General features: G+C 39.1%; 1 protein-coding gene across 13 annotated transcripts in view; it reads left to right on the top strand.

Moving 5' to 3' along the window:
- The window catches only part of mef2cb (myocyte enhancer factor 2cb), a 239,365-nt gene that overhangs the window by 207,929 nt on the left and 5,423 nt on the right, over window positions 1-26,013 (top strand). For 7 of the 13 annotated variants that reach the window (XM_072582845.1, XM_072582844.1, XM_072582848.1 and 4 more), the window contains exons 8-11: window positions 13,769-13,938; window positions 14,800-14,823; window positions 15,964-16,093; window positions 24,205-24,340. In XM_072582845.1, coding sequence (XP_072438946.1) covers window positions 13,769-13,938; window positions 14,800-14,823; window positions 15,964-16,093; window positions 24,205-24,340 — 460 coding nt within the window. Of the gene's footprint in view, window positions 1-13,768; window positions 13,939-14,799; window positions 14,824-15,963; window positions 16,094-24,204; window positions 24,345-26,013 lie in introns of those variants that run through there. The other 6 variants (XM_072582856.1, XM_072582854.1, XM_072582851.1 and 3 more) reach the window with 2 other exon arrangements.

Raw genomic sequence — 26,013 nt, 5'->3', positions numbered from 1 at the left:
CCAGGGTTGGAGAATTTGAGCTATAGCCAGAGACTGATTAGACTTGGGCTATTTTCCTGGAGAGTTGGAGGCTGAGGAGTGACCTTATAGACATTTTTAAGAATCATAGAGTTCAAAACTAGAGGGCATAGATTTAAGGTGAGAGGAAAGATGTAAAAGAGACCTAAAGGGGCAACTTTTTAACGTAGATAGTGATGGGTGTATGGAACGAGCTGCCATAGAAGGTGATGGAGGCTGGTTCAATTGCAACATTCAAAGGGCGTCTGGATGGGTATATGAATAGGAAGGGTTTAGAGGGATATTGGCCAAACACTAGCAAATGGGATTAGATTTATTTAGGATATCTGTTTATTTAGGACGAGTTGGATTGAAGGGTCTGTTTCCATGCTGTATATCTCTATGACTCTATCTTGTACATTTTCTGTTGCAACACCTCTACCAGTTAGTCTACTTGCTCACCAGACACCATTCTCCTCTCATACAATATAAGTGTTGTTTTCCCTTTACATTTGTATTGATTTAATGAGTGCTGAAAAATGTGTTGCTGGAAAAGCGCAGCAGGTCAGGCAGCATCAAAGGAGCAGGAGAATCGACGTTTCGGGCATAAGCCTTTCTTCAGGAATCAATTGATTTGATGAGTGCAAGGTGAAAAATTTGGACAATTTTTTTTCAGCAATACTAATTTAAAGACATGGTTGAACTGGTAAGGAATAGTCGGTAGAAGACAGAGAACAGGAGTAATATGTTCTCATTCAAATTCAAAGGTGTTGATTAGTAGTGGTGCCTCACAAGGATTTATGTTTTCAGTTCAACTAGTCACTATAATTATTAATGACTTTGATAAGATAATGAAGAGTCTTGTCTTGAAGAATGCTGTTGACACAAAGATTGATGGCTTGGTAAGCAGTGTAGATGGGTACACAACATTAATAAAAGATATTGATGTAGTAAATGAGTTGTCAAACACTCTATCAGATGGCTGTCAATGTCCAAAGTGTGAGATCATCTAAATTGAATCAAAAGTGGGATAAATCCAAGAACTTTTCATGTCATTAAAATCCAGCAACAGTGAAGGTCTAAAGATATCTCAAGATTCACATACAAGGGTGACATCAATAGGTTAGATAATGAGCCATCTTCACTGCCAGTTTTGTTAGGTGTTGAGCTTGCAGACTCTTATTCACTGAACTTGCAGTAACCCACATTAAGTGGTGATGAGCTTTCTGTTATTGTAAATCTCAGCGCACAGATATTACAGGACTGGAGAAGTTTATAAACACCATCATATTTCTGTTTTCTTACTATGTTATTCAGTCTCGGGATTGTATTTCTGGGCAAGAATAATACAAATCTAAATCCATGTAAATCGCTATGTATTCATGTGATCGGCATGATACAGTTCTTATGAGTTTTGATTTAGTACATTGTAATTTAACTACTTACATTGAAATTCATCTGAATAACTGTATTTTGTATTTAAGGTAGACATTAATGTGACATTGTGACATGAAAGCTCAAGCATTTTGAACATTTTGCTTGCTTGGTTTCAGTTAAATTTAATTGCTTGGATTATTTTTGTCACCTAATAATTAGAGAGAAAAATTAATTTGGTAAATTTGAACAGTCTCACTATTTTCTCAGTCTGGTGAGGAGAATGATAGTGGATTGAAAAGGTCATAACACTGATTTGGCCTAATGTTTACAGCATCATGGAACCAAGCTTTTTAAGTAGCCAATTGCCAATTTATGATATATGGAATTATTCAGTCATTGATTGCTGGCTATTTCTTAATAAAGTTGCAATCATTAAATTACATTGGTTAGTTTTGATCATCACAAAAATGAGTGCTGCACTCAATAGGCGGGATTCAGAGGTGGAAATGTTGGGGAGGTTGAAATTTGACTAAAATTATGTGTGCCTGATCCCTTCATTTAGTATATAGAAATGAGCTGAGGTACGATGCCTCAATGTGCAAGTACTCTTCTGTAAATGCTGGACTTAATTTTAAATGCTATCATTGATGCTAACTGGATGGATAACCCAGAAGTCAGATGCTGAAAAACTAACTATGGAATTCCCAATGACAGACATGCTGCCTGTGTTTCCAGGTTTCCCACATGCTTTCAGTGGAGGCGAGGGTTTTGTGACACAGTACGCCAGTAGATTTGGCTTTGAGGCCCACCTGTACCATAGGTATATAGTATTGCATCTGGACAGGTGATTAAAACAACGCGAAGGGAAGACATGGATGTAGTGATGTTGTCACTGGATCAGTAGTCCAGAGACATGTTTAATTATTCTGGTGACCTGAGTTCAAATTGGTGGAAATTGATTCAATAAAATCTGGGACTACCTAATGATGACCATGAAATCATTGTCAATTGTCATAAGAACCCACTTGGTTCACTATTCCCCTTTGGGAAATGGAATCTGCCATTGTTGGAATCTGTCATCTGCCTGATCTTTTGACAGCATCTTCTAAACATACAACCTCTACCAGGGGGAAAGTGAGGACTGCAGGTGCTGGAGATCAGAGCTTAAAAATGTGTTGCTGGAAAAGCGCAGCAGGTCAGGCAGCATCAAAGGAGAAGGAGAATCGACGTTTCTTCAGGGCTTATGCCCGAAACGTCGATTCTCCTTCTCCTTTGATGCTGTCTGACATGCTGCTCTTTTCCAGCAACACATTTTTAAGTTTTACATGCCAACACCCTAGATAACACTATTATCACCCCTGATATCTCTTGTCTCCCCAGCTCAACAGATACAGCTCAGGTGACAGCATTATAATATACAGTCCTCAATATCAACTCTGGACCTCCTGAAGTCTCATGGCATCAGATCATGACCAGAAACTGAATTGGACTGGATCCACTGTATAAATACAGTGGTTACAAGAACAGGTCAGAGGCTAGACATACTGCAGTAAATAACTCATTTTCTGATTCCCCAGAGCCTGTTCACCATAAGTCATAAGTCAGGAGTCTGATGAAAGAACCCCCATTTGCCTGGATGATATGCAGCTCCAGCAACACTCAAGAAGCTTGCCACCATTCAGGACAAAGTTGCCCACTTAATTGGCACTACATCCTGAAATAATCACTCCCTGTACCACTGCCACACAGCAACAGTACCATGTAGGCTCACTTGCAACCCCTTTGAAACCCACGGCTGCTATCACCTAGAATGACCAGGGCAGCAAATACATGGAAACACCACCAAATTGATGATCCTTTCCATGGGAGTGAACACACTAATTTGGAAATGTAAGTTCATAATGTGTCAGAGCCCATTTGGCCTATTTAGACTGCTCCACCATTCAATCATGACTGATATGCTCATCACCCCAATTTTCCTGCCTTCTCCCCATAATCATTCAACCCATTACCAATTAAACATCTGTCTAACTCTTTCTCAAATTTACTCACTCTCGCAACATCCACAGAACTTTCGGGTAGCGAATTCCACAAATTCATAACCCTTTGGGAGTAGTTTCTCCTCAACTCTGTTGTAAATTTGCTATTCCTTATCCTAAGACTTATGACTTCTTGTCATAGAATATTCCACATGAGGAAGCATCACTACACATCTATTTTATCCATATATGTTATCATCTTGAATACCTCAATTTGATCTCCCCTCAGTTTTCTAAATTCCAGAGGATATAGGTCTAAACTGTTCAATCTCTCTTTGTATGACAAACCCATCATCTCTGGGATCAATCTAGTGAACCTCCTCTGAACTGCCTCTAATGCCACTACATCCTTTCTCAAATCAGGGGACCAAAATTGTGCACAGAACTCCAGGTGTACTCTCATAACATTGTTCTTTCCTGCCACTGTGTTAACATCCTTGAACTCCCTCCCTAATGGCGTTGTAGGTTTACTTACACCAAATGGACTGCAATGGTTTGAGAAGAAAGCTCACAACCACTTTGTCAAGGGCAATTAGGGATGGCAATAATTGCAAGCCCAGCCAAGGAAGCTTACATCCCATGAATGAATAGCTGCAATATTCCAGCTGAGACCTAACCCGTGATTTGCAAAGATTTGGCATAACTAACTTGTTTTTGTACTCTTACACTGCTATTTATAATGTTAATTTTCCCGTCTGTTTTTTTTAAAAAAACAGCATAATTAACTGGCTTTTTTGCCTTCAAACATTTGTGTTTATGAGCCTAGACATCTCTGCTTCTGCATCCCCCTTTTGCACCAATATTTCCATAGTACATTGGTTTTTGGCTTTTCTTGTATTATTATTTTTCTGTAATATACTATTGTGAATATAAAAAAAGAAAGAAATATACTCAGGGCTGTGCTGCTGCTATTCTTGATATCTAGAATACACAAGAATTTAGCATAGCATGAGTTTTCTTTTTGTTTTCTGCCTCCAAATTCGTAGGGTTGTGTCTGGACTGTTCTTGTCACCTCCCTAGTAGAACTTGCAGGATCAGGAACTCACTGTGTGAGGAATCGTGACTCCAAACCCACATCCTACCACTCTGGCACAGGAAGATATAGGCGTATTAAAAGCATGTGGACTCCGCTACAGTTAGTTCTCTGTGACTGAACACAACTTATTCAGTGGTTTGTTTTTCAGACTATTACACATTCCCAAAGTGTTTATTAAAACAAAATGTTCATTGTTTGACTAATGTCATTCCCCACCCTGTTTTGCTGTACTCAATGCAATGATACATAAGTAGTGTTGGCTTTGCCAGCTTATCAAAGATATTAGATTTTAATATACTAGCTTAGTATTCACATAATTTGCAAATCACACCTATAAATGTTGTAATTTTTGGAGACCTGTTTGAAATCTGTAAAATATTTAAAACCACTTCACATAACCAGTCACTGATAAGACTTTACTGTAAAAGCCAAAATGTGTGATATTTTCTCTGTTCGAGAAACACAACTTGTACAAATCTAACAGACATTCACTCTCAGAAACCAATAGCTGACAGCATTACTATTTTACCTTTGGTAACCATTAATGACAATGATATTAGCAGAGGAAAAAAATTGACCATGGGTTATATTTGTGACCACTAGAACTGATGAAGTTATTCAAGTAGTACAGTTTCATGCTACATTCTTGAGAACTGCACAATTTCCATTACATCAGTTACAAATTTGTTTGGCCACACCCTTTATTCCTCATCTAATATTTTAGATAGAAAATCCCTTTAATAACTGTAAGTTGCAAGTACACTAATTTATACTTGAGGGAAATTCAAATTCATGACTTTAATTTAAGGCACTTATAAACATAAATACTGTACTTTAGTTTTAATTGAAATCACTGCTGTATACTTTTCTGAAACTATATTATCATTAATAGTCATCCATATTATATACAGTGACTAATGTCTTTGATCTCTAGCAATAAAAGTCTAAGACCATGAGTCAATAGTTAAAACCTAAAGGTATTAGATCAATTCTTGGCTATCTCCTGTTTCTTATTTGCTTGCTGCTTCTCACAGTTGTCATCTGAAAGTTCAACATTGGTTTTTACACACGGTTTGAGAACTTCCAGTTTCATCTCACTGTCAGCTCTTTTAACCCATCAGCCCTCTTTAAATTGTCACACTGATTGTTTGACATCCATTCACTAGCTACTGTTACCATCCCTCTCCCTAGCAATTATGAAACTGACCAGATGCCTTACAACCTTGACACTATATTCGAAGCCAAGGAGTATCTGTCCCAATGCTAAGACAACCTATTCCACTTCTGCAACGTCACTTGACTATGCCCTGCCTCAGCTTATCTGCTCTTGAAAACCTAATATATACTTGATTGTTCCTACACTCCTGGTGAGTCTTGCATTTTACAACCTCTGTAACTGTAAAGTCATCTAAAACTTGACTGCTCATGTTCAAAGTCATCCCAAGACCTATTCAGCTATCACTCATGGGTTTGTTGACCTTGATTGACTCCTATTTAAACATCTTAATTTTAAAATCTTCATTCTTGTCCATAACAATTTTTGGAATCTCTTCCAACTCACTTGCCTCTAATTTTGACCTTTTGAGCCCCTATGTTTACTTGTTCTGATGTTGGTCATCAGGATGTGAAAGTCCAACCTTTGGCCAACTGCCCTATTGTCTTTATCATCACTCATTGACATTTTTTTGTCTGTTAGCAACTTCTTTTTTATTTGTTCACTGTATGTGAGCATTGCTGGCATTTACAGCCCTTCAGATACTTTTACCATTTTAACAATGTGACAGAAATCAACATTTGTGCAGATATTATTTCACGGCATTTTTTCAGAGAGAAACCTCTGTGCAATCATTAACTTTTGGAGCAGCTTCTAAACTTTTCAAAAGCACACAGAGTTGTTCTCACCTTTTGTCATCTTTGTATTTTACTCATGAAACTTAACTTGTACCCTTGATTCATTTGTTTTTCTTACATTTTTTTCCCCACTAGTTTTCTTATCATTTCTTTTCTCAAGGTATTAATTCCTTGCAGTGGTATGGCTCCGTAGATTCTGACTGTCCTTTCACTTCAGCCAACTGGCTGTCATCAGTCATAAGTGAGCTTGGCACTGTGTTTTGGCAAACTAGTCAAACAGGTATCACAGCCAAACCTCATCCTGTCACCTGATGACCGCAGTCACACTCAATTACACACGCACACACACGCATACACGCACGCACACACACAGTGCAGTTTGCTAGATGGAAAGCACAAGGAAAAACTTGGCTGATTTTGTTTTCCTTTTCCATTCACTACCTGAAGTTATTAAAGTCAAAGGCCATACCATTGAGATTAGGTAAATAGCAAGCACAGTCCAAGCATCAAAACTGATGACCTTCCTGTTCTTTTTAACTCTAATTCCCATTGGATAAACTGGCTGAGCTATTGGGGAAGCCACATGCCCCTGAAAACATAATGAAAAACCAGGGCACTCTACTTCTGGTAGTTACAAAAATGTTTTGTTACTGAAGGTATCAGATTTTAACTTATCAAAGTCATTATTTAGACCACGTTGAGTGGGCAGATAGGTATTGCTGATGGATGAACTTCACACTGAGGTTTATCCTTAATAGTTTCCTGATTTCACATCAGGACTTTAATATTTGCAGCTTGTGCACAAACCACATTTTATGCAAAAAAATTAATCATTACAAGCTGTTATGCAGTTCAGTAAATCTTCAGTTTTATCAAGTAAAACAAATGGCATGCGCTGTGCAATATTAAATTAAATATTACTGATAAATAAAGAATTTTAAATTAAAACAATTGTTTAGTAATAAACCTTTTTATAAAGTACTTCCATTAGCATCATGTAGAAAATGTAATCATGAGACTTTAAGATCAGAATTTATATAAAGAAAAACATGTGTTCCTCATTCTTCTGTAATTGTCCGGAAGTATGTCTAGTTTAGATGTATAATTTTTTAAGCTTTATAGTGGGTAAACAATTCTAATACTATGCTTATGGATGTATTGCAGATTATAATTTTCATGATCCACTATAATTTTAAACTAGCTGAGAAGGAAAATTTTAATCTGTACATTAAAAGCTTGGGAAAGCTTTCTGCTTCTAGGTCAAACTAAGTCATTCTGTTTTATTGATTATCTTGAGGAGGAACACCAAGCCTCAAAATAGGCCACAATAGTCTGAGTAAGAAGGATGCGGTTTGCATAGTTGATGAAATGCAAAAGGAAACTTTGTCAACTACCACATACATGTAGTTTTCTTTTATTTTCTTTGAATTCTGTGAAGGGAGTTTGCAGAATTGATTCATAATCCATAACCATGTGTTCTGAGTGCTCTTTCTAAATGTTGCTATGCGAAAGGCTGAAAATATTTGAATTAAATTGCTGAATGCAGACATGTTCCTTTAGTAGTTTCTGAAATTTGAATGGAACGTATTCTTGAAAATGTAAGAAGAAACATTGCAGTGCAAATGTCAGATTATTTTGTTTTTTAATGGTCTATTAGAACAGTGTAATGCACTTCTCATGTTGACATACAATTTTTACTGTAGCTGCTGTGAAGAAATTGTGTCAAATTTCACACCAGTTGCAGCTTGAGAGGTGGATGTTTGCTAATTTTAAAATGTAACTTTATCCTGATTGAAGTTCTCAACATAAGAAATAGGAACAAGAGTAGGCAATTCAACTCCTTGAGTGCACTCTACCATTTGATACAAATATGGCTAATCTCATTTTGACCTGAGCTCCACTTTCCTGCCTGGTCCCCATAACTCTTCAACCCATCACAAACTTAAAATCTGTCTCTTCTCCTCCTTATATTTGCCCGAAACATTGACTCTCCTGCTCTTCGAATGCTGCCTGACCTGCTGTGCTTTTCCAGCACCACGCTTTTCGACTCTGATCTCCAGCATCTGCAGTCCTCACTTTCTCTCAGCATCCAGTGCATTCAGGGATAGTGAATTCCCAAGATTCATGACCCTTTGAGAGAAGTAATTTCTCCTCATCTCTGTTTTAAATCTGAGAGTCACTGTGGACACTTCACCATCAATCCCATTCAGGCATGACCACCAAGTGCTCTTGAACTAACCTCCATAATTCGCAATCCCTCCCTTTATCTCACTGCAGGAAAATAGCCCTCCCCCAGCTGCCACACCTACAACATCCCCCTGATAGAGGTCTTAATAATGCTACAAACTGAGTGAATCTGAGGTGTGCTTGCACTTGACTTCCAGGGTGTCCCTCGTCATGTCTCAGTGGAACCCCCTTGAGTGACTGTGGAAGTACTGACTGAATGGCCTTCATTCCCCTTCGCCCCAGAAAGGACTGTTCTCCTTTGACTTTCATAGTGCCATTTCTTTGAAGCACATGAAATATATTTGACATCTAAGCTACTGCCACGTGCTGCAAATGTGATATAGCACAATGCCTTACAGGGACTTGTGTACTCTCTGTCTAAGTAAGAATTCAGTGCTAGCCACTGTCACAAGCTGTCTGCCACTTTTCTGCACTAAAAAAGCAAACTTACCCACAGAGTTTGACAGACTGTAACTCAGCATTAAAGTCAATGAACGTAACAAAAGTAAGATAAGATGCTTGTATCGATGTTAGCATACGAGATGGGTAGCTATCCCTACTTGCAAAGTGTAGCAGAGCGTGCATGTTAGGTGACCCTGAGCTCCAAATATTAGTGGCGTGAAATCATAGAATCCCTACAGTGTAGAAGTAGGCCATTCTGCCCATCAAATCCACACTGACCCTCCAAAGAGCAACCCATCCAGACCCTACCCTATCCCTGTAATCCTGCATTTCCCACAGCTAATCCACCTAACCTGTACATCTTCATGATTGTGGGAAGAAACCGGAGCACCAGAAGGAAATCCACGCATACACGAAGAGAATGTGCAAACTCCACACAGACAGGCACCCAAACTTGGGTCGCTGATGCTGTGAGGCAGCAGTGCCAACCACTGAGTCACCATGCCACCCAGGTGGCTAAGTTGGTCCAAAAGCAGGCATAATGATATGGTCAGGCTAGTGGTTTGCTGATACACAGTTGTTTGGATGAAGGATCAACGTAACAATGGAGGATGCTGTGCAGAAGAAGCAGTGACATAATGACCAGCACAAGCTTTCAGCAGCCTAAGCCACCTGTTACATGCTCTGTTTTACCTGTCATAATTTGCACCTCTAGTTTCTCAGTAGAGGAGAAGAGAATTGTAAATGGCGCATAAATTGAATGAGTTGTGACTTGCATCACATTCAGATGTGTAGAAATGAAATAGTCACTACTCGAGTGAGACCCCAATGTTTCTGCTTAACATTTGAGGGGATAATCAGGGCATTTATTTTCAACATCAAGAATCTGATTTTTCATTTTCATCCTTCTTTTTCACCATACTTATCTCACAGGGAGGGGAAAATTCCACCGCATGTATAGAAAATTTACCATTAACCTTCAGGTACATCACTATCTGGAAATGCCTGACCAACTGTAGTACCAGGAAGAGGAGCCCAATTTCAACAAGTCATCCTTTGAATTATAGAGGTTACAGCACAGAAGGAGGGCTGGAGCAGCCATCCACCATGAGAAATCTCCTCAATATCCTTCATCTTTCTCTGCTTCAAATATTTACATACGTTTCTTTTAAAAGATGAGTCTGCACAAATACTGTCTCCACCAAACATTCTGTACACCACCAATGCTCAGCAGAGAGATTTTTTTTCTGAGCCTGCTTCTTCAGTCTTTGAATCCCTGAACACAGGGATTTTCTTTCTCCATTCACTAAAATATTTTTAATAAATCGTTTAAATCTCTTCACAGTTTTCTCTGTCTCACTGGAAATAATCTCAGTTTGTCAAATCTTTCCATTTACCAGTAGTTTTCCTTTACTGGTATCATTCTGAGTAATCTGCACAGCATTACCTTCTCTGACTTTAAAATCCTCTCTGTCATCGGTACTACTAATTGCACACGACACATAGTTTAATCTTTGTCTACTACAAACTTGTCATTACATCCTGACTATTGTACTTTATGTCTCTGTTGATGAAACCTAAATTTTAATTAATCTTCCTGAAGGGAGGCACCAACTCATAGACACCTCCTCCTACTGCCCCCCTAACCATGACCTCACCTCCTATCACAAACTATTGTCTCCAAGACCATCTACAATCTTATCACCTCTGGGGATCTCCCAGCCAGAGCCACCAACCTCATCATCCATTAACCCACACTGCCCAATTCTATCTCCTACCGAGCATTCACAAACCTGACTTCCCCAGTCGACCCATTGTCTCAACCTGCTCCTGTCCCACTGAACTCATCTCTGTATATCTTGACACTGTCCTGTCCTCCTCAGTCCAGGACACCACTCACGCCCTTCACCTCCTCCAAGACTTTCGTTTCCCTGGCCCGAACACCTCATCTTCACCAGGGACATCCAATCCCTGTACGCATCCATCTGCCACACGAAGGTCTCCAAGCCCTCCATTTCTTCCCCTTCCATTGTCCCAACGAGTACCCTTCCATTGACACCCTCATCCGCCTGGCTGAACTGGTCCTCACTCTTAACAACTTCTCTTTGTAATCCTCCCACTTCCTCCAAACCAAAGGGATAGCCATGGGCACCCACGTAGAGCTCGACTATGCCTGCCTCTTTGTTGGGTAGGTGAAACAGTCCAGCTTCTGCAGTGACACTGGCACCACCCCCCCACCTGTTCCTCCATTAAGTCAGTGATTGTATCGGTGCTACCTTGTGCTCCCACAAGGAGGTTGAACAGTTCATCAACTTGACTAACACCTTTCACCCCGACCTCAAATTCACCTGGACCATCTCGGAAACCTCCCTCCCCTTCCTGGATCTCTCGATCTCTGGTGACCGATTAACCACGGACATTTACTACAAGCCCACCAACTCCCACAGCAACCTAGACTACACTTTCTCCCACCCTACCTCCTGTAAAAATGCCATCTCTTATTCCAAATTCCTCTGCCTCCGCCACATCTGTTCCCAGGTTGACCAATTCTACCTTAAAAATTCCCAGATGGCTTCCTTCTTGCAAGATTGCAATTTCCCTTTCCACATGGTCGACGATGCCCTCCAGCACATCTCCTCCACTTCCTGCTCTTCTGTCCCCGAGCTCTAGCCCTCCCAACGCAACCAGGACAGAACCCCCTCAGTCCTCTCCTTCCACCCTACCAACCTCCGTATGCGTTGTGTCTTCAACCGCCATTCTGCACCTACAAATGGACCCAACCACTAGAGATATATTTCCCTCCCTGCCCCTGTCAGTGTTCTGGAGAGACCATTCCCTCCGTGACCCCCCTCGTCAGATCCACACCCGACTCCCAGCACCTTCCCCTACCACTGAAGGAAGTGCAAACCCTGCACCCACACACATCACCCCCCCCCCCCCCCCCCCACAACTCTCCCCTCTATCCAAGGCCCCAAAGGATCCTTCCACATCCGACAGAAATTTACCTGTACTTCCACAGATGTCATCTACTGTGTCTGTTGCACCTGATGTGGTTTCCTGTACATCGGGGAGACAGGATGCCAACTTGCGGATCATTTGAGAGAACATCTCTGGGACACCCGCACCAACCAACCCCACCGCCCCGTGGCTGACACTTCAACTCCCCATCCCACTCCACAAGGACGTGCAGTCCTTGGGCTGCCTCCATTGCCAAACCCTTATCACCCAACACCTGGCGGAAGAAAGCCTAATATTCCGCCTTGGGACCCTGCAACCACACTGGATAAATGTGGATTTCACCAGTTTCCTCATTTCTCCTCACCCCACATTATCCTAGTCCCAAGCCTCCAACTCGGCACCCTCCTCTTGACCTGTCCTTTGCCTTTCCCATCTATCCACTCCACCCTCCTCTCCAACCTATGACCTTCTCCCCCTCCTTAGTTTACTTATTGCATTCTCAGCTACCTCCCCTACCCCCCCTCCTTCCCATTTATCTCTCAGCCCCTTGGCTGACAAGCCTCATTCCTGATGAAGTGTATACGCCTGAAACATCAATTCTATTGCTCCTCGGATGCTGCCTGAACTGCTGTATTTTTCAGGCACCACGCTCTCAACTTGTCACAACTTTGTTTGCAATGGCATTTGTATTTGAATGCTTATGCTTATTCACCCCTTTGGTCTGCATTCATTAAGCATATGCTCCAAATTGTTCCTTCTCCTTCAACCTTATTTACAATGGATTACACCTGTCATTTGCATGACTGTTTGCTACCCCATCTTTGTGGTTTTGAATTTATTTAAACCTTTTGCTCGAGTGTCCTTTGAAAATGAAACATTGGACTTTTAAACTGTGCCAAACTTGTGTATTTGAAAACTTCCAGTTGCATTAGTTTAAATTTTTCAGGCTTTTACTTCAGTTCAAGTCAGTCCCTAACAAACAGAGTTCTGATGTAACAGATTATTTAAAATGTCAGTCGTGTCTGAATTAATTGTTGCCCTTTGATTTTCAACAAATGCTTGCTACTACAATTTTTCCTTGAGACAGGCGAATTTCTCTGAAGTGTTTATTTTTATTATATGCAGTGTGGTGATGCAGCTATTGTTTTCCTCATTATTAGATTCATTTTTCATATCATTCACTTATCAGTTAACTAAGTGAAGTGATACTCCTTTCTTTCAGAGAACCTGTTTTGTATTAATAAATCATTCACATTAATGCTCCTTTAATTATACTTATTTGTTTCTATTGTATTTTTGTTTAAGCAGAGTTCTGATGTCCTCATCATAGGCTGCTAGCTTTCAAAGGTTTAATAGATGGTGTAGATACCTAATTACCCAGAAAGATATAATTATTAGTGTTTCACTATTTCCATTTCAACTATGACCATTAATTCAGCACCTTCATGCATCAGGTAGGAAGTAATCCAAATTACTTGCTCTTGATCTCGTCACCACACTATTGGAAACTCACTTTTTAAAAGGGGGAATTTGCTGGGGATTTGTCATTTAATCATTCATCTTTTCCTTAGAACAATGAATAAAACGGATTCTGAGCTGCTTTGAAATTGTTGTTTCAAACATGATAAATGCTCAGATATTGATAATGCAAAGAGACCAATAGCATCATTTCATTTGAGTATTCCATTGAAACAATTTCTCCGCACAATGAATGTTTTCTACGATATTAAGGAAATTAACAGATGATGAATAAACATTTTTTTGAGTATATTTCCTGTAAATATTTGAAGATTAGCTGCTGATTGCTTATTCCTTATTTGTCTTGATTACAATGTCACATATTAAATACATTGTTGCTCATAATGAATCTTTAATGCAACAGGAAATGGGTATGGAAATCCTCGCAATTCGCCAGGTCTGCTGGTCTCGCCTGGCAGTATGAACAAGAACATGCAAACCAAGTCACCCCCTCCCATGAATTTGGGAATGAACAACCGGAAACCTGACCTCCGGGTTCTCATTCCACCAGGTTCAAAGAATATGCCATCAGTGGTAAGTGGATGCTTGTCTAAAATCTTCTAAAATAGAAAAAAAGTATATACAACAGAATACTTTTGATAATATTAATCATTTTTACTTCATATCAGGCATTTGGGAGTGGATTTTAGTGTGAGAAGCAAAATACTTTGCTTATATCGTAGAAATTGGCAGCATGATGATGTATAATAAACCTACATATTTCTGTCACACAAAGTAGGTTTAAAACACAAGTGAAATAATATTTAAGTTCTCCTTTTAGTGTTGTATGTGTAAAAATACAATGAAGTAACCATAAAAAGAACTTAAATTCAGTTTCACTTTAAATTCAATGTGCCACAAAATGGCATTGTCATGTACACCTGCAATGCTTTTTAAATTTGCGAAGTTAATTTTTATTGTTCCATTAATGAAATGTGTTGTACAAATGCTGGCATTGCTACATAATAAATAAAATAAAGCTAATTCCCAGTATTCTGTCACCTTTTGTTTAGCACCAGACTCTGTGCTTATTGGTTGAAACCTAGTTGTAGGTTACAAGTGAAGCCATATTAGAGCAAAAGGTGCATAACCTAGGGAGATGTAGGAAAAAGGCTTTCAATATGTACAATTGATTTAAAATATACTGAATTATACATGCAGTCCGCAGTGATTTTATAGATGGATTTATTTATTGATTGGAGCCCCAGGTGAGTAGCAATCCTACTTTATAGTCTTCCCAAAAATCAAGCCTCATCATAGGTCCAAACTCAAATGCTGCAGTTTCTGGAAATCTTTAACTTAGATAATTCTGGAAGTGCTCAACAGGTCAGGTGAGAGGAAAAACATTAATATTTCAGCTAACAGTTATTCATTGCTCCTTTTATATGCTGTCAGTCGGAGGATGTTGATTTGTTACAGGTAAGTGAGAGTTCTGCTGATGCCTTCAAACTATGCCCAAATCAACAGATAATAGTGACTTCTTGTTTTTTTGATTACTAAACGATAGCATTCACCTCCACCCCTTTTCACTGATACAATTACCCCACTATTGCTGAAAAATAAGACACAAAATCAAAGCTTTATGTCTTGCACTCATCACGACAGAATCACAGAATTGACAAATTTCAAATAGAATAATAATTTATACTGCATTGCTGTTCCCTTTGAAATGTGCTATCTTGCATTTCTGACCTGATGAATGCAAGACAAAAGCTTTGACATTGTTTCTCTTTTCAGCAGTATTAAAAATCTTCAGGTTAATATTATTTTTGAACAAGGCAGGATAGGCAGTACCATACTGTTTAACAAAAAGATGTGACTATTTATTTTCTATCTTGAACATTGTTTTCAAAAAAATTATAGTTACAAATTTTCAGAGTTTCATATCTATGATTTTCATAACATTTAAAAGCTAGATTTAGGTGGATTGAAAATGCAGGCAAATAACATTAACTGAATACATTTCTAAAACTGCAAAGTTGAACATTATTCGTTTAATGGTCAATTACTTACTTTGATCTGATATTTCTGGTATTAAATGGGAAATGGTATACACAACTGAAAATGTGTTGCCTTCATAAGAATGTTACAGCCCGAGAACTGTGAACCAAAAGAAACATAGCACCACCTACTGGTTATGTAAAATATTTAGATTTCTTGCCTCTTCTTACAATTAAGATAAAACTAGTCAATTCTTTGTAAAGTATGACTGAGATCCACTACTTTAGATTTTTTTCAATAAAAGTGCAATAACTGACATCGTGTGCATTTTTTTTGTTTTCTATCTGGTCTTTTTCCTGCTACAAAAACACAATCTTTTACTGGTGACTAGGCTGGTTGCTATGGAGATACTGATGTAATTGGTTACCTTGGGAACATCTAGTCTCCTGAAGTGTTGTAAATGATAGGTTTGGAAGAGTTCTTAAAAGCTAATTATGTCAAATGATTCAGTTTATTAAAAATGTCTGATCTACATTTAATTTATTTCTGCAACTACTATTAAAAAGACATACAAAGCATATTAAAAAAATAAAAATCACAATTTTTGATTTTCTGTAGAATCAGAGAATAAACAACTCACAAGCTGCACAGTCATTGGCTACGCCGGTGGTTTCTGTGGCAACCCCTACTTTGCCTGGGCACGGAATGGGAGGATACCCTTCAGCCATTTCTACCACATACGGTACTGGTAGGTAACTCCCATCACCTTAGAGTCCATTATGAAGTTTCACAAAATCAATCTGCTGTGACTACCAATGCTAGCTCATATTTCTGAAATAATGATATTCTTGCTATAACATTGTTTCTTAAAGACATACTACATTCTGCATCAACAAACCGATTGTCAAATGTTATTGGTTGCAGTTGATGCATAAGCACTGCAATGAAGTATATGTATTGTTAGATATGCAAATAACTGTGCTTCTTCCTACATCTTTGTGTCTGACCCTCTTGTTTCTGTGCAAGAATGTGTGACTTTCATTTGTTGTCCGTTGATTCCGATTAAAATGGTCTGACACCAAATAGAAATTGCAGAAGTTAAGTCTCTGAATTAGGGGAAAGCCATTTTCAATATCATTTGATAGGATCTGGCAAACATAGACTGGAGCAACTATTTGCAGGTAAGTCTACATCTGGAAAGTGGTGGTAGTCTTTTAAAAGTTGTATAGTGGGAATTCAGATCTAGCATGCTCCTCTAAGAGTGACGGGTAAGAGCAGCAAGTCCTGGGAACCATGGAAATCGAGGGATGTTGAGAGTTTGATTTGAAAAAGGAGGTAACATAATGGTGGTTCCCCTGCCAATGCAAAAGTGCAAAACCTGTGCCCACACCTCCCCCCTCACCTCCGTCCAAGGACCCAAAGGATCCTTCCACATCGGACAGAAATTTACCTGTATTTCCACACATGTCATCTACTCTGTCCGTTGCACCTGATGTGGTCTCCTCTACATCAGAAAGGTAGGACGCCAACTTGCTGATCGTTTCAGAGAACATCCCTGGGACACCCACACCAACCAAACCCACTACCCCATGGCCAAACACACTTCCTTCCCATCCCACTCCACCGAGAACATGCAGGTCCTAGGCCGCCTCTATCGCCAAACCCTAACCACCCGACGCCTGGAGGAAGAACGCCTCATCTTCTGCCTTGGGACCCTGCAACCACACGGAATCAATGAGGATTTCACCAGTTTCCTCATTTCTCCTCCCCCCACCTTATCCCAGTCCCAAGCCTCCAACTTGGCACAAATTTCTTAACCTGTCCATCTTCCTTCCCACCTATCCTCTCCACTCTCCTGTCCGACATATTACCTTCGCCCCCACCCTTCATCTGTTATCACATTCCCAGCTACTTTGCCCCCAGCACCACTCCCTCTCATTTATCTCTCAGCCCCCTGGCTCACAAGCCTCATTCCTGAAAGCTTATGCCAGAAACTCAATTCTCCTGCTCCTCAGATGCTGCCTGACCGGCTGTGCTTTTCCAGCACCACACCCTCTATTCTGATCTCCAACATCTGCAGTCCTCACTTTCTCCGAGGAAGTAACATTTGCCAGATACAGTGCATTTAAAACTGGAGAGGCATGCAACATTAATGAGTGCAGGAGGTTGCTGAAAATGGAAATTAGGGGGGAAAGGAGGGCCCACAACATACCTTTGGTGGATGGGATCAAGGAAAATCCCAAGGCATTTTTATAAGTATATTAAGAGTAAGAGGCTTACCAGGGAAAGAATGGGACCTGTTAGATACCAAAGGGGCAATCTGTGTGTAGAACCAGTGAACATGGATAAGATCTATGTGTTGAACCTCAGGTGATGGGAGAGATGCTAAATGAATATTTTGCATTAGTTTCTACTGTGGAGTAAGAAATGGAGGCTAGAGAACTCTGGGAAGTAAATGGTGATGTTTGGAAAAAGGTTCACATAACCGAAAAGGAAATTTGGAGGTCTTAGAAAATATAAAGGTGGATAAATCTCTAGGACCTAATCAAATGTATCCCAGGACATTGTAGGAAGCCATGGAAGAAATTGTAGGGCCCCTAGTAGAAATATTTATATCATAAATATAACCATGGGTGAAGTGCTGGAGGGTGACTAATGCTATGCCTTTATTTAAGAAAGACTGTGAGGAGAAGCCTGGAAACTATAGACCTTTGAGCCTGACATCAGTGGTGGATAAGTTATTGAAGGTGATTCTGAAAGTTAGGATTAACATGTATTTGGAGAGGCAATGACATGTTTAAGGATAGTCAGCATTGCTCGGACCTTTGGAATGTCATAGGTGTATGGGAGTTGAGATTGTACAGGACATTGATGAGGTCTGTTCTGGAGTATTGTGTGCAGTTCTTGTCACACTGCTGTGAGGATGATACTTAATTGGAGAGTGTTCAGAAAATATTACCAGGTTATTGCTGGACCTTTTTCCACTTGAGTATAGGAGGTTGAGGGGTGACCTTATACAGGTTTATAAAATCATGATAAGTGAATAGATAGATAGATCTTTTCCCTCAGATGGGAGTGTTTTTACGTCGAAAAGAGAAAGTTTTGAAAAGGACTTGAGCAACATTTTTGCAGAGTGTGGTTCATGTGTGGAATAAGCTGCCAGAAGTAATGGTGGATGCAGGTACACTTCCAACATTTAAAAGACATTTGAATAAGTACATGTATAGGAAAGGCTTGAAGGGATATGGACCAGACACAGGCAAGTGGGTCCAGTTTAGTTTGGGTACCTGGTCGGCATGGACTCGTTGGACTAAAGGGTCTGTTTCCATGCTTTACGATTCTATGACTCTTAAAATTAATATTTCTCATCTATATTCGCATTGTAGCTGAAAGACATTGTAGCTGAGAATATCAATTGGGATGGTCAGGTTCTAAACATGTTAAGGTTAACAGGGAGGATGTATTAGATGTTTTAGCAGGCATAAGGATTCATAAATCCCCAGGGCCTGAAGAGATTTATCCCAGGCTGCTATGGGAGGCAAGGGTGGAGATTGCAGGGGCCCTGGCAGAGATAATTAGTACTCAGTGGCTACAGTTAAAATGCCAGATGACTGAAGGATTGTTAATATAGTGCTTTATTTCAGAAGGGCAGCAGAGCTACGCCAGGTACAAAACAATCTCAATTATCCGAACGAGACAGGCGGGGAGTATTTTGTTTGGCTAACTGGTACTGTTTTTACGGGACCTTGAGATCTTGTTCAGATAATCCGAAATTCGGATAATTGATGTTCAGATAACCGAGGTTGTTCTGTAATTACAGACCAGTTACTCTGATCTCAGTGGTAGAGAAATTATTGGAAAGGTTCTGAAGGACAGGATTAATCAATACTTGGAAAGACAGGTATTGATCAGGGATAGAGTCTAGATTAGAGTGGTGCTGGAAAAGCACAGCAGATCAGGCAGCATCCAAGGAGCAGGTAGTCAGCACAGATTTGTTGAAGGGAGATCCTGTCTGATGAATTCAGTTGAATTTTTTGAAAAGTTGACTAAATATATTCATAAGGATAGTTCAGTTAATGTAGTTTACATGGACTTCAATAAGGCCTTCGATAGGGTCCCACATGGAAGGCTGTTCCAACCCTAAGAGCCCACAGAATCCAATGCAAGTTGACAAACTGAATCCAAAATTGGGTTACAAATTGGAGGCAAAGGGTGATGGTGGAGGGTTGTTTTATAACTGGAAACCTGTGACTAGCAGTGTACCACCGTAATCTGTTCTGTAATCCTTGCTTTTTATAATGTAAACACTAACAACTTGGATGTAAATGTAGAAGGTCTAATTAAGAAGTTTGCAAATTACAAAAATTGGGAGTGTTCAGGATAGGTCTCAGGCTGCAATCTGATATTGATCAACTGGTAAACTGAGCAGAACAATGGCAGATGGAATTTAACCCTAATAAATGCAGGGTGATGTATTTTGAGAGATCTAATAAAGGAAGGATTATACAGAATGAATGATAGATTCCTAAGGAGTACTGAAGAACAAAGGGACCTTGGTGTACAAGTCAATAGATCCCTGAAGGTGGTGAAGAAGAAATACAGGATGCTTGTTGTTATTAACCAGGGCATAGAATATAAGAGCAAGGAATACTGTGTGCATTTCTGGTCACTACACTATCGGAAGGACATGATTGCACTGGAGAGGGTGCAGAGGAGATTCACCAGGATGTTGCCTGGGATGGAAAGTGTCAGTTATGAGAAGAGATTGGATAGGCTAGGTTTGTTTTCCTTGGAGCAGAAAAGGCTGAGGGGGGATCTGATTGAGACTTATAAAGTTATGAGAGGCATAGACAGGGTAGATCATGAGAATCTGTTCCAGATGACAGTTGTATCTAAGATCAGAGGCCTTAGGTGAGAGGAAATCTGAAAATTATGGTGGATATATGGAACACGTTGTCTCAGAGGGTGGTGGAGGAGGCAGGTACTCTTGCAACATTCAAAAAGCATCCGATTGTACATTTTATAATGCCAGGGCATAACAGGCTGTGGACCAAGTGCAGGTCAATGAGATTAGTGTAGTTTGGTATTTGTTGGTAAGAGCAGACATGGTGGACTGAAAGACCTGTTTCTGTGCTCTGAGTGAACCAGATTGTTTTTTGTTTAATAATAGTGTTTACTATTAGGCTAGCTTTGTTTTCTTCTAAATTCAAGAATTTTATTGAACTCAAATATTGCCATCTGCCATAGTATAATTTGTGCTGATGTATTTAGAACATCAATCTGAGGTTTAGGATTACTTGTGCGGTGACTGTACAGCTACTCCTCCATCCACACATCATGTCACCATATTAGTGGTTTCATCAGTATCAGACTCTTAGACATCTTTTGATGTGAAATCCAGTGGAATTTGTGGGAGCATTGGAAAAGCACCATCTTAACACAGGCTGTAACAGGTGCCAGTACTACTATGCACATGTCTCTAATGATTACATGCCCATGCATTGGAAATTTTTATTTTTATATGTGTCCATTTGTTTCTTTAATTATGTTCCTATGAATTATCTTGGACCATTTTACTACTTTAAAGTTGCTATATGAATGCAAGTTGTGTGTATGTTAGTAAGAACAATCTATCCTTAGCCATATATTTTAAAGGAACATGTAATTCTAAACAAATTGTGTTCCAGAGTTCTTTGTATTGTATTTATTGATCATAATTCCACAACTTTAATGCAAAAGATGCTAAATTGTTGCCCATGAAAAAAATAATGCTGATCAATTCTGCATCAGTCAGTGTCCTGCTGGGTTAAACTTTCTGAATTGCACATTTTGTTAGCATCCTTCAGTTTTGATTGTCATCTCTATCTTGCATTCAGTAATATAGTACGAATCTAATTGAAAGCAATTTTCCAAGTATAATACTTCCAAAGCAATTTACCTTAATTGTTTAGATGCACCTTGAATAAATAAACCCATTTCGGCTAAGAAATACAACACATTTTAATAGCATAATTTTGAAAGCTTTTTACTGCTCATTAACTTTTGAATTGAATTTTGCTAAATTACCTTTAATTATTTCATGAAGGATGCTGCTTAAAATTCAAAAGAATTTGCTCAAACAGACTATAATTTTATTTGAGGAACTTTTATTTAAAGGTTCTGACCATTCACATATGTCTTAATATGTTTAATCATTTCAAGCAACTTATAACTGGAGCTTTTAGTAAGAAAACAACTTTGAAGAACTTTAGGAAGCACATATGACTTTCTGCTACTTTAGTTAGCAAACTCCTATTTTAGGTCCATTTCAGCTGTTTATGTTGATAAGTAGAGCAAGAATAGCAATGAAAATTGCAACAATTTTGTAACTGAATGAAGTGAGTGATGTGAAATATTATATATTCAGAAAGAAATAACTCTGAGGGAAAGATTTTGTGAGGTGTAGTATGCGACAACAAAGTATGGTCAAGGAGTGTTCCAGTTTGTCATAATGAACGTATTAATATTGAAGCACTTGCTACTGTTCTAGTATGCTGCAAATATGACGCCATGTTCTCCATTAATTTAAAAAAAGAACTATTTCCAGACCTGATGATTGCTTCCCGTGAATTGAAGTCAAAAGAAATGAAACCCCTGAATGGAAGGATTCTGCAGGAATTAGAAATGTAATTTTTGTTCAATAATTAACATTCTTTTTGCAGAAGTCCATAGAAGATGTTTTCAATCAGATCCACTGTTAGATCTAAGCTGGGAAATTAAATGAAACAACTAAGGAAAGCAATACACTTTCATAATTGTTTGAATACATTTTACTAATCATTAACTTTTGATTTAAACTTTATTAAATTATCACTGATGGCTAAAAAATTTGAAATGACAAGTCTAATAATGACCATTAAATTGTTATTGATTGTTGTACAAACTCATCTAGTCCACTACTGTCCTTTATGGAAGGAAATCTGCCATCTCTACCTGGTTTGGCCTTCATCTGACTCAAGATACACAGCAGTATGCTTGACTCTTAACTACCCTCTAAAATGACCTAACAACTCATTTATTTGTAACAACTGTTAAAAAGTTGTCAATGTAATGGAACTGAATGGACCATCCAGCATCGACCTAAGCATTGGAAATAACAGCAGTAAACTCAGCCTTACCAAGTCAAAACTGAAAATGCTGGAGAAATTCAGCAGGTTTGGCACCATCTGTGGAGAGAGAGAGAGAGAGAGAGAGAGTTAATGTTCTGAGTCCATTATGACTCATCTTCATAACTTCAGTTGAGTTTCTCCAGTATTTCCTGTTTCTATTTCAGATTTCCAGCATCCGTATTATTTTACTTTTATTTCAGACCTGTCTTCCCCAGACTTCTTAATAACATCTAGGGATTAGTACTAAAATGGGAAGAGCCATCTGACAGAGTAGATTAGATTCCCTACAGTGTGGAAACAGGCCCTTCAGCCCAACAAGTCCACACCGACCCTCCGAAGAGTAACCCACCCAGACCCATTTCCCTACCTTGTATTTACCCCTGACTAATGCACCTAACATTTCCCTACCCTGTATTTACCCCTGACTAATGCACCTAACACTTATGGGCAATTTAGCATGGCCAATTCACCTAACCTGCACATCTTTGGACTGTGGGAGGAAACCAGAGCACCCAGGGAAACCCACGCAAATAAGGGGAGAATGTGCAAACTCCACACAGACAGTTAACCGAGGCAGCAGTGCTAACCACTGAGTCACTGTGCTGCCTTGTAGTCAGGCAACAATCTGATGTATTCATTCTCGTGGAATCATATGTTTCTTGAGAATGTCCCAGGCACCACCATCACCATCCCTGGTGTAATCTGTCCCATCGGCAGGATAGACCTAACAGTGGTATATATTCAAGAGGGAGTTGCTCTGGGAGTACTCAACATTGACTCCCATGAAACCTCCATCTGGAGTTCAGGCATGTTAACATGCGACAGCATGAAGGTTGATGTACAGAAAACAAAAGGTTGAGCTTATTGTTTGTAACTATACTTATTAGTTGAAGGTGGTGGAAGCAGGTTGCTGTATTAAGAAATTTTTGCTTTTTGCACAGATGAGTTCAACTTCAATGTATGAAGTGCATCTACTGGTAACACAAAGATAGTGCTTTTTCAAAGAGCAAGTCAGTGAAAGATTCAGAAAGTGTAGTCTTGGTATATTTTTAACATTAAAAATCAAGGGCGAAAAGAATGATTTGGCACATATACTCAGTGGAAAGATGCTTAAGGGGTTTGTTGTGAAAAAAAACCTTGTCTTTCAAGCACTATTTTCCTGGTGCAAAAATATTAAAAGAATTTTTTTATGTTAGCTATTTTTTTCTGCCTGGGAATTGAGTGGTAGAGAGTGCAGAGATCAGGTGGAAAGAACTTCAGTATGCCAAGAGTTAGGCATATGGAATATTTTGTCACAAAGAGTAGTTTACATTGAAACAATTGCGTGTTGGAATTAAGAAATGAATAGCTATTAAAAGCAGATAAAGGTGCATTGCCAAGGTTGAAAAGAAATACTGTAATATTAGTTTTGGATTGTTCTAGAGTTGGTATAATGCAATAAGTGAAAGCTCTTTCTGTTTTGTAATTGTTCTGGCTCTGTAGTTTCGTGATTCTTTTCGATACTGCATTACCAAAAATTTAGATCTTTTATTATACTTTCAAATTAAAGATTTCATGCTAAAGTGCCCAAAATATATTGAAGGTGATTCAGACATTGAAAGTGAATTGTTTCATTTGGAATCTTAAAGATAAGATTTGAATACCATTATATTTGCTTAATTTTGATGTTTTTTCTTCCTCTTCTCCCATCCCTGTCAACATCACAATAAAGAATATTCCCTTAGTAGTGCTGACTTGTCATCTCTCACTGGGTTTAATACTACCAATGCTCTCCACCTTGGCTCAATGACTGGCTGGCAGCAACATCAGCTACAGAATATGCAACATTCAGCCCTCAGCCAACTGGGGTAAGTACATTTAACTGAACAGTGAATTATTCTTCTTTGTATGATTTATTCATTAAATCTCTTCATTCTCAGTGTGCCATAGTAGATGCATGTGTCTTAGTCATGAATTGAGTTACTGTACAGTGTGAACCAGGAGCAAATGCCATAAACAAACTTTATTCCAACTCATTGTGAACCTATATTTGGAGTAACATACTACAAAAGTGATGCTATATATTGTCAATTTGGCTTTTTTTTATTTTACTTATTGAGATCTTGATGGTTGTTACTGGGGAAAGGCAAACTTTGTTGACAGACAGCACTCATAGCTCAGTAAGTGGAATACTGTTTCCCTATTCCAACTCAAATCATATACCTCAAAACTAACTTGGGAAGAGCACCCACTAGATTTTTAGATTTTTAGATTACTTACAGTGTGGAAACAGGCCTTTCGGCCCAACAAGTCCACACCGCCCCGCCGAAGCGCAACCCACCCATACCCCTACATCTACCCCTTACCTAACACTGCGGGCAATTTAGCATGGCCAATTCACCTGGCCTGCACATCTTTGTACTGTGGGAGGAAACCGGAGCACCCGGAGGAAACCCACGCAGACACGGGGAGAACGTGCAAACTCCACACAGTCAGTCGCCTGAGGCAGGAATTGAACCCAGGTCTCTGGCGCTGTGAGGCAGCAGTGCTAACCACTGTGCCACCGTGCCACCACTACTATACAGTTGTCACACATCTATGTTACTCAGCATCAGTTTCCTTAAGTTCATTCAGTGGAGACCCTTGCAACAGAAGAGAAATGGTTACTCTTCACATCATCAGACTAGGGTGGTTCCTATAAATTCTGAAGCTGAGGGAATGTTATTTGATTCCAGCCATATCTGGTGGGTCCCAGATCTTGTTCCATGCATCCATTTCTTTATTTCAAAGAATAACTACATGGGTAATCGTATGTTTTCAATACTAGAGAATAATTTTAGAGTTTGAGTGTTGTAATACATTTTAAATGTCAATTAAATGGTTTTAATGTCTTGTCTACTTTCTCTTCTTCATTGACTGTTTAAGGAAAAATGATAATAAGAATGTTTCAAGTTTTGCACGTATTTTTGAATTACTATGAAGCATTTGGAGAGGGTGCCTGTGGTTCCCTGTTGATCTTGCCATGACAAAGCCTTGACCATTCAGTCAACATGCCAATCAATAACACCTTTTTCTCCTGTAGTAAAAATTGTTATGACTGTTTGTTTGAAATTTGGCTTGCAGTGTTTATCCTGATGTGCATGAGACAGAAAACTCAAGCCACATGTCTCTCTTTTCAGCAAAAAAGAAAATCGTAGAGCATCTGAGTGCAGGATTTTTAACTTTTAAAGAAGTAGCTTGGCAATGATTGGCCACTTGGGGGCATTGCGGTATTTTCATGGCATGCACTGCTATATATCAACCAAATGGATGAAATATAATTGAGGGATGGATCAAAGAAATTGGGCCAAGACTATTTTATACTTGAAACATAAAAAAATGAATTACTAGAAATTTTAACATCTCACTTAGTTTTGGATAATTTTTTTGTGTCTCCGTATGTATTGAAAATATTTTTTCAATATGCAGTGAACATCATCTCCACAGATATTTTTTATGATATTTCATCTTGCTGACAATGAGCCATGTCAAGTCTAGGATC

Source organism: Chiloscyllium punctatum, chromosome 2, assembly GCF_047496795.1.
Source record: "Chiloscyllium punctatum isolate Juve2018m chromosome 2, sChiPun1.3, whole genome shotgun sequence".
Classification (NCBI taxonomy): Eukaryota; Metazoa; Chordata; class Chondrichthyes; order Orectolobiformes; family Hemiscylliidae; genus Chiloscyllium; species Chiloscyllium punctatum.
This window is presented reverse-complemented; position numbering and strand designations above follow the sequence as displayed.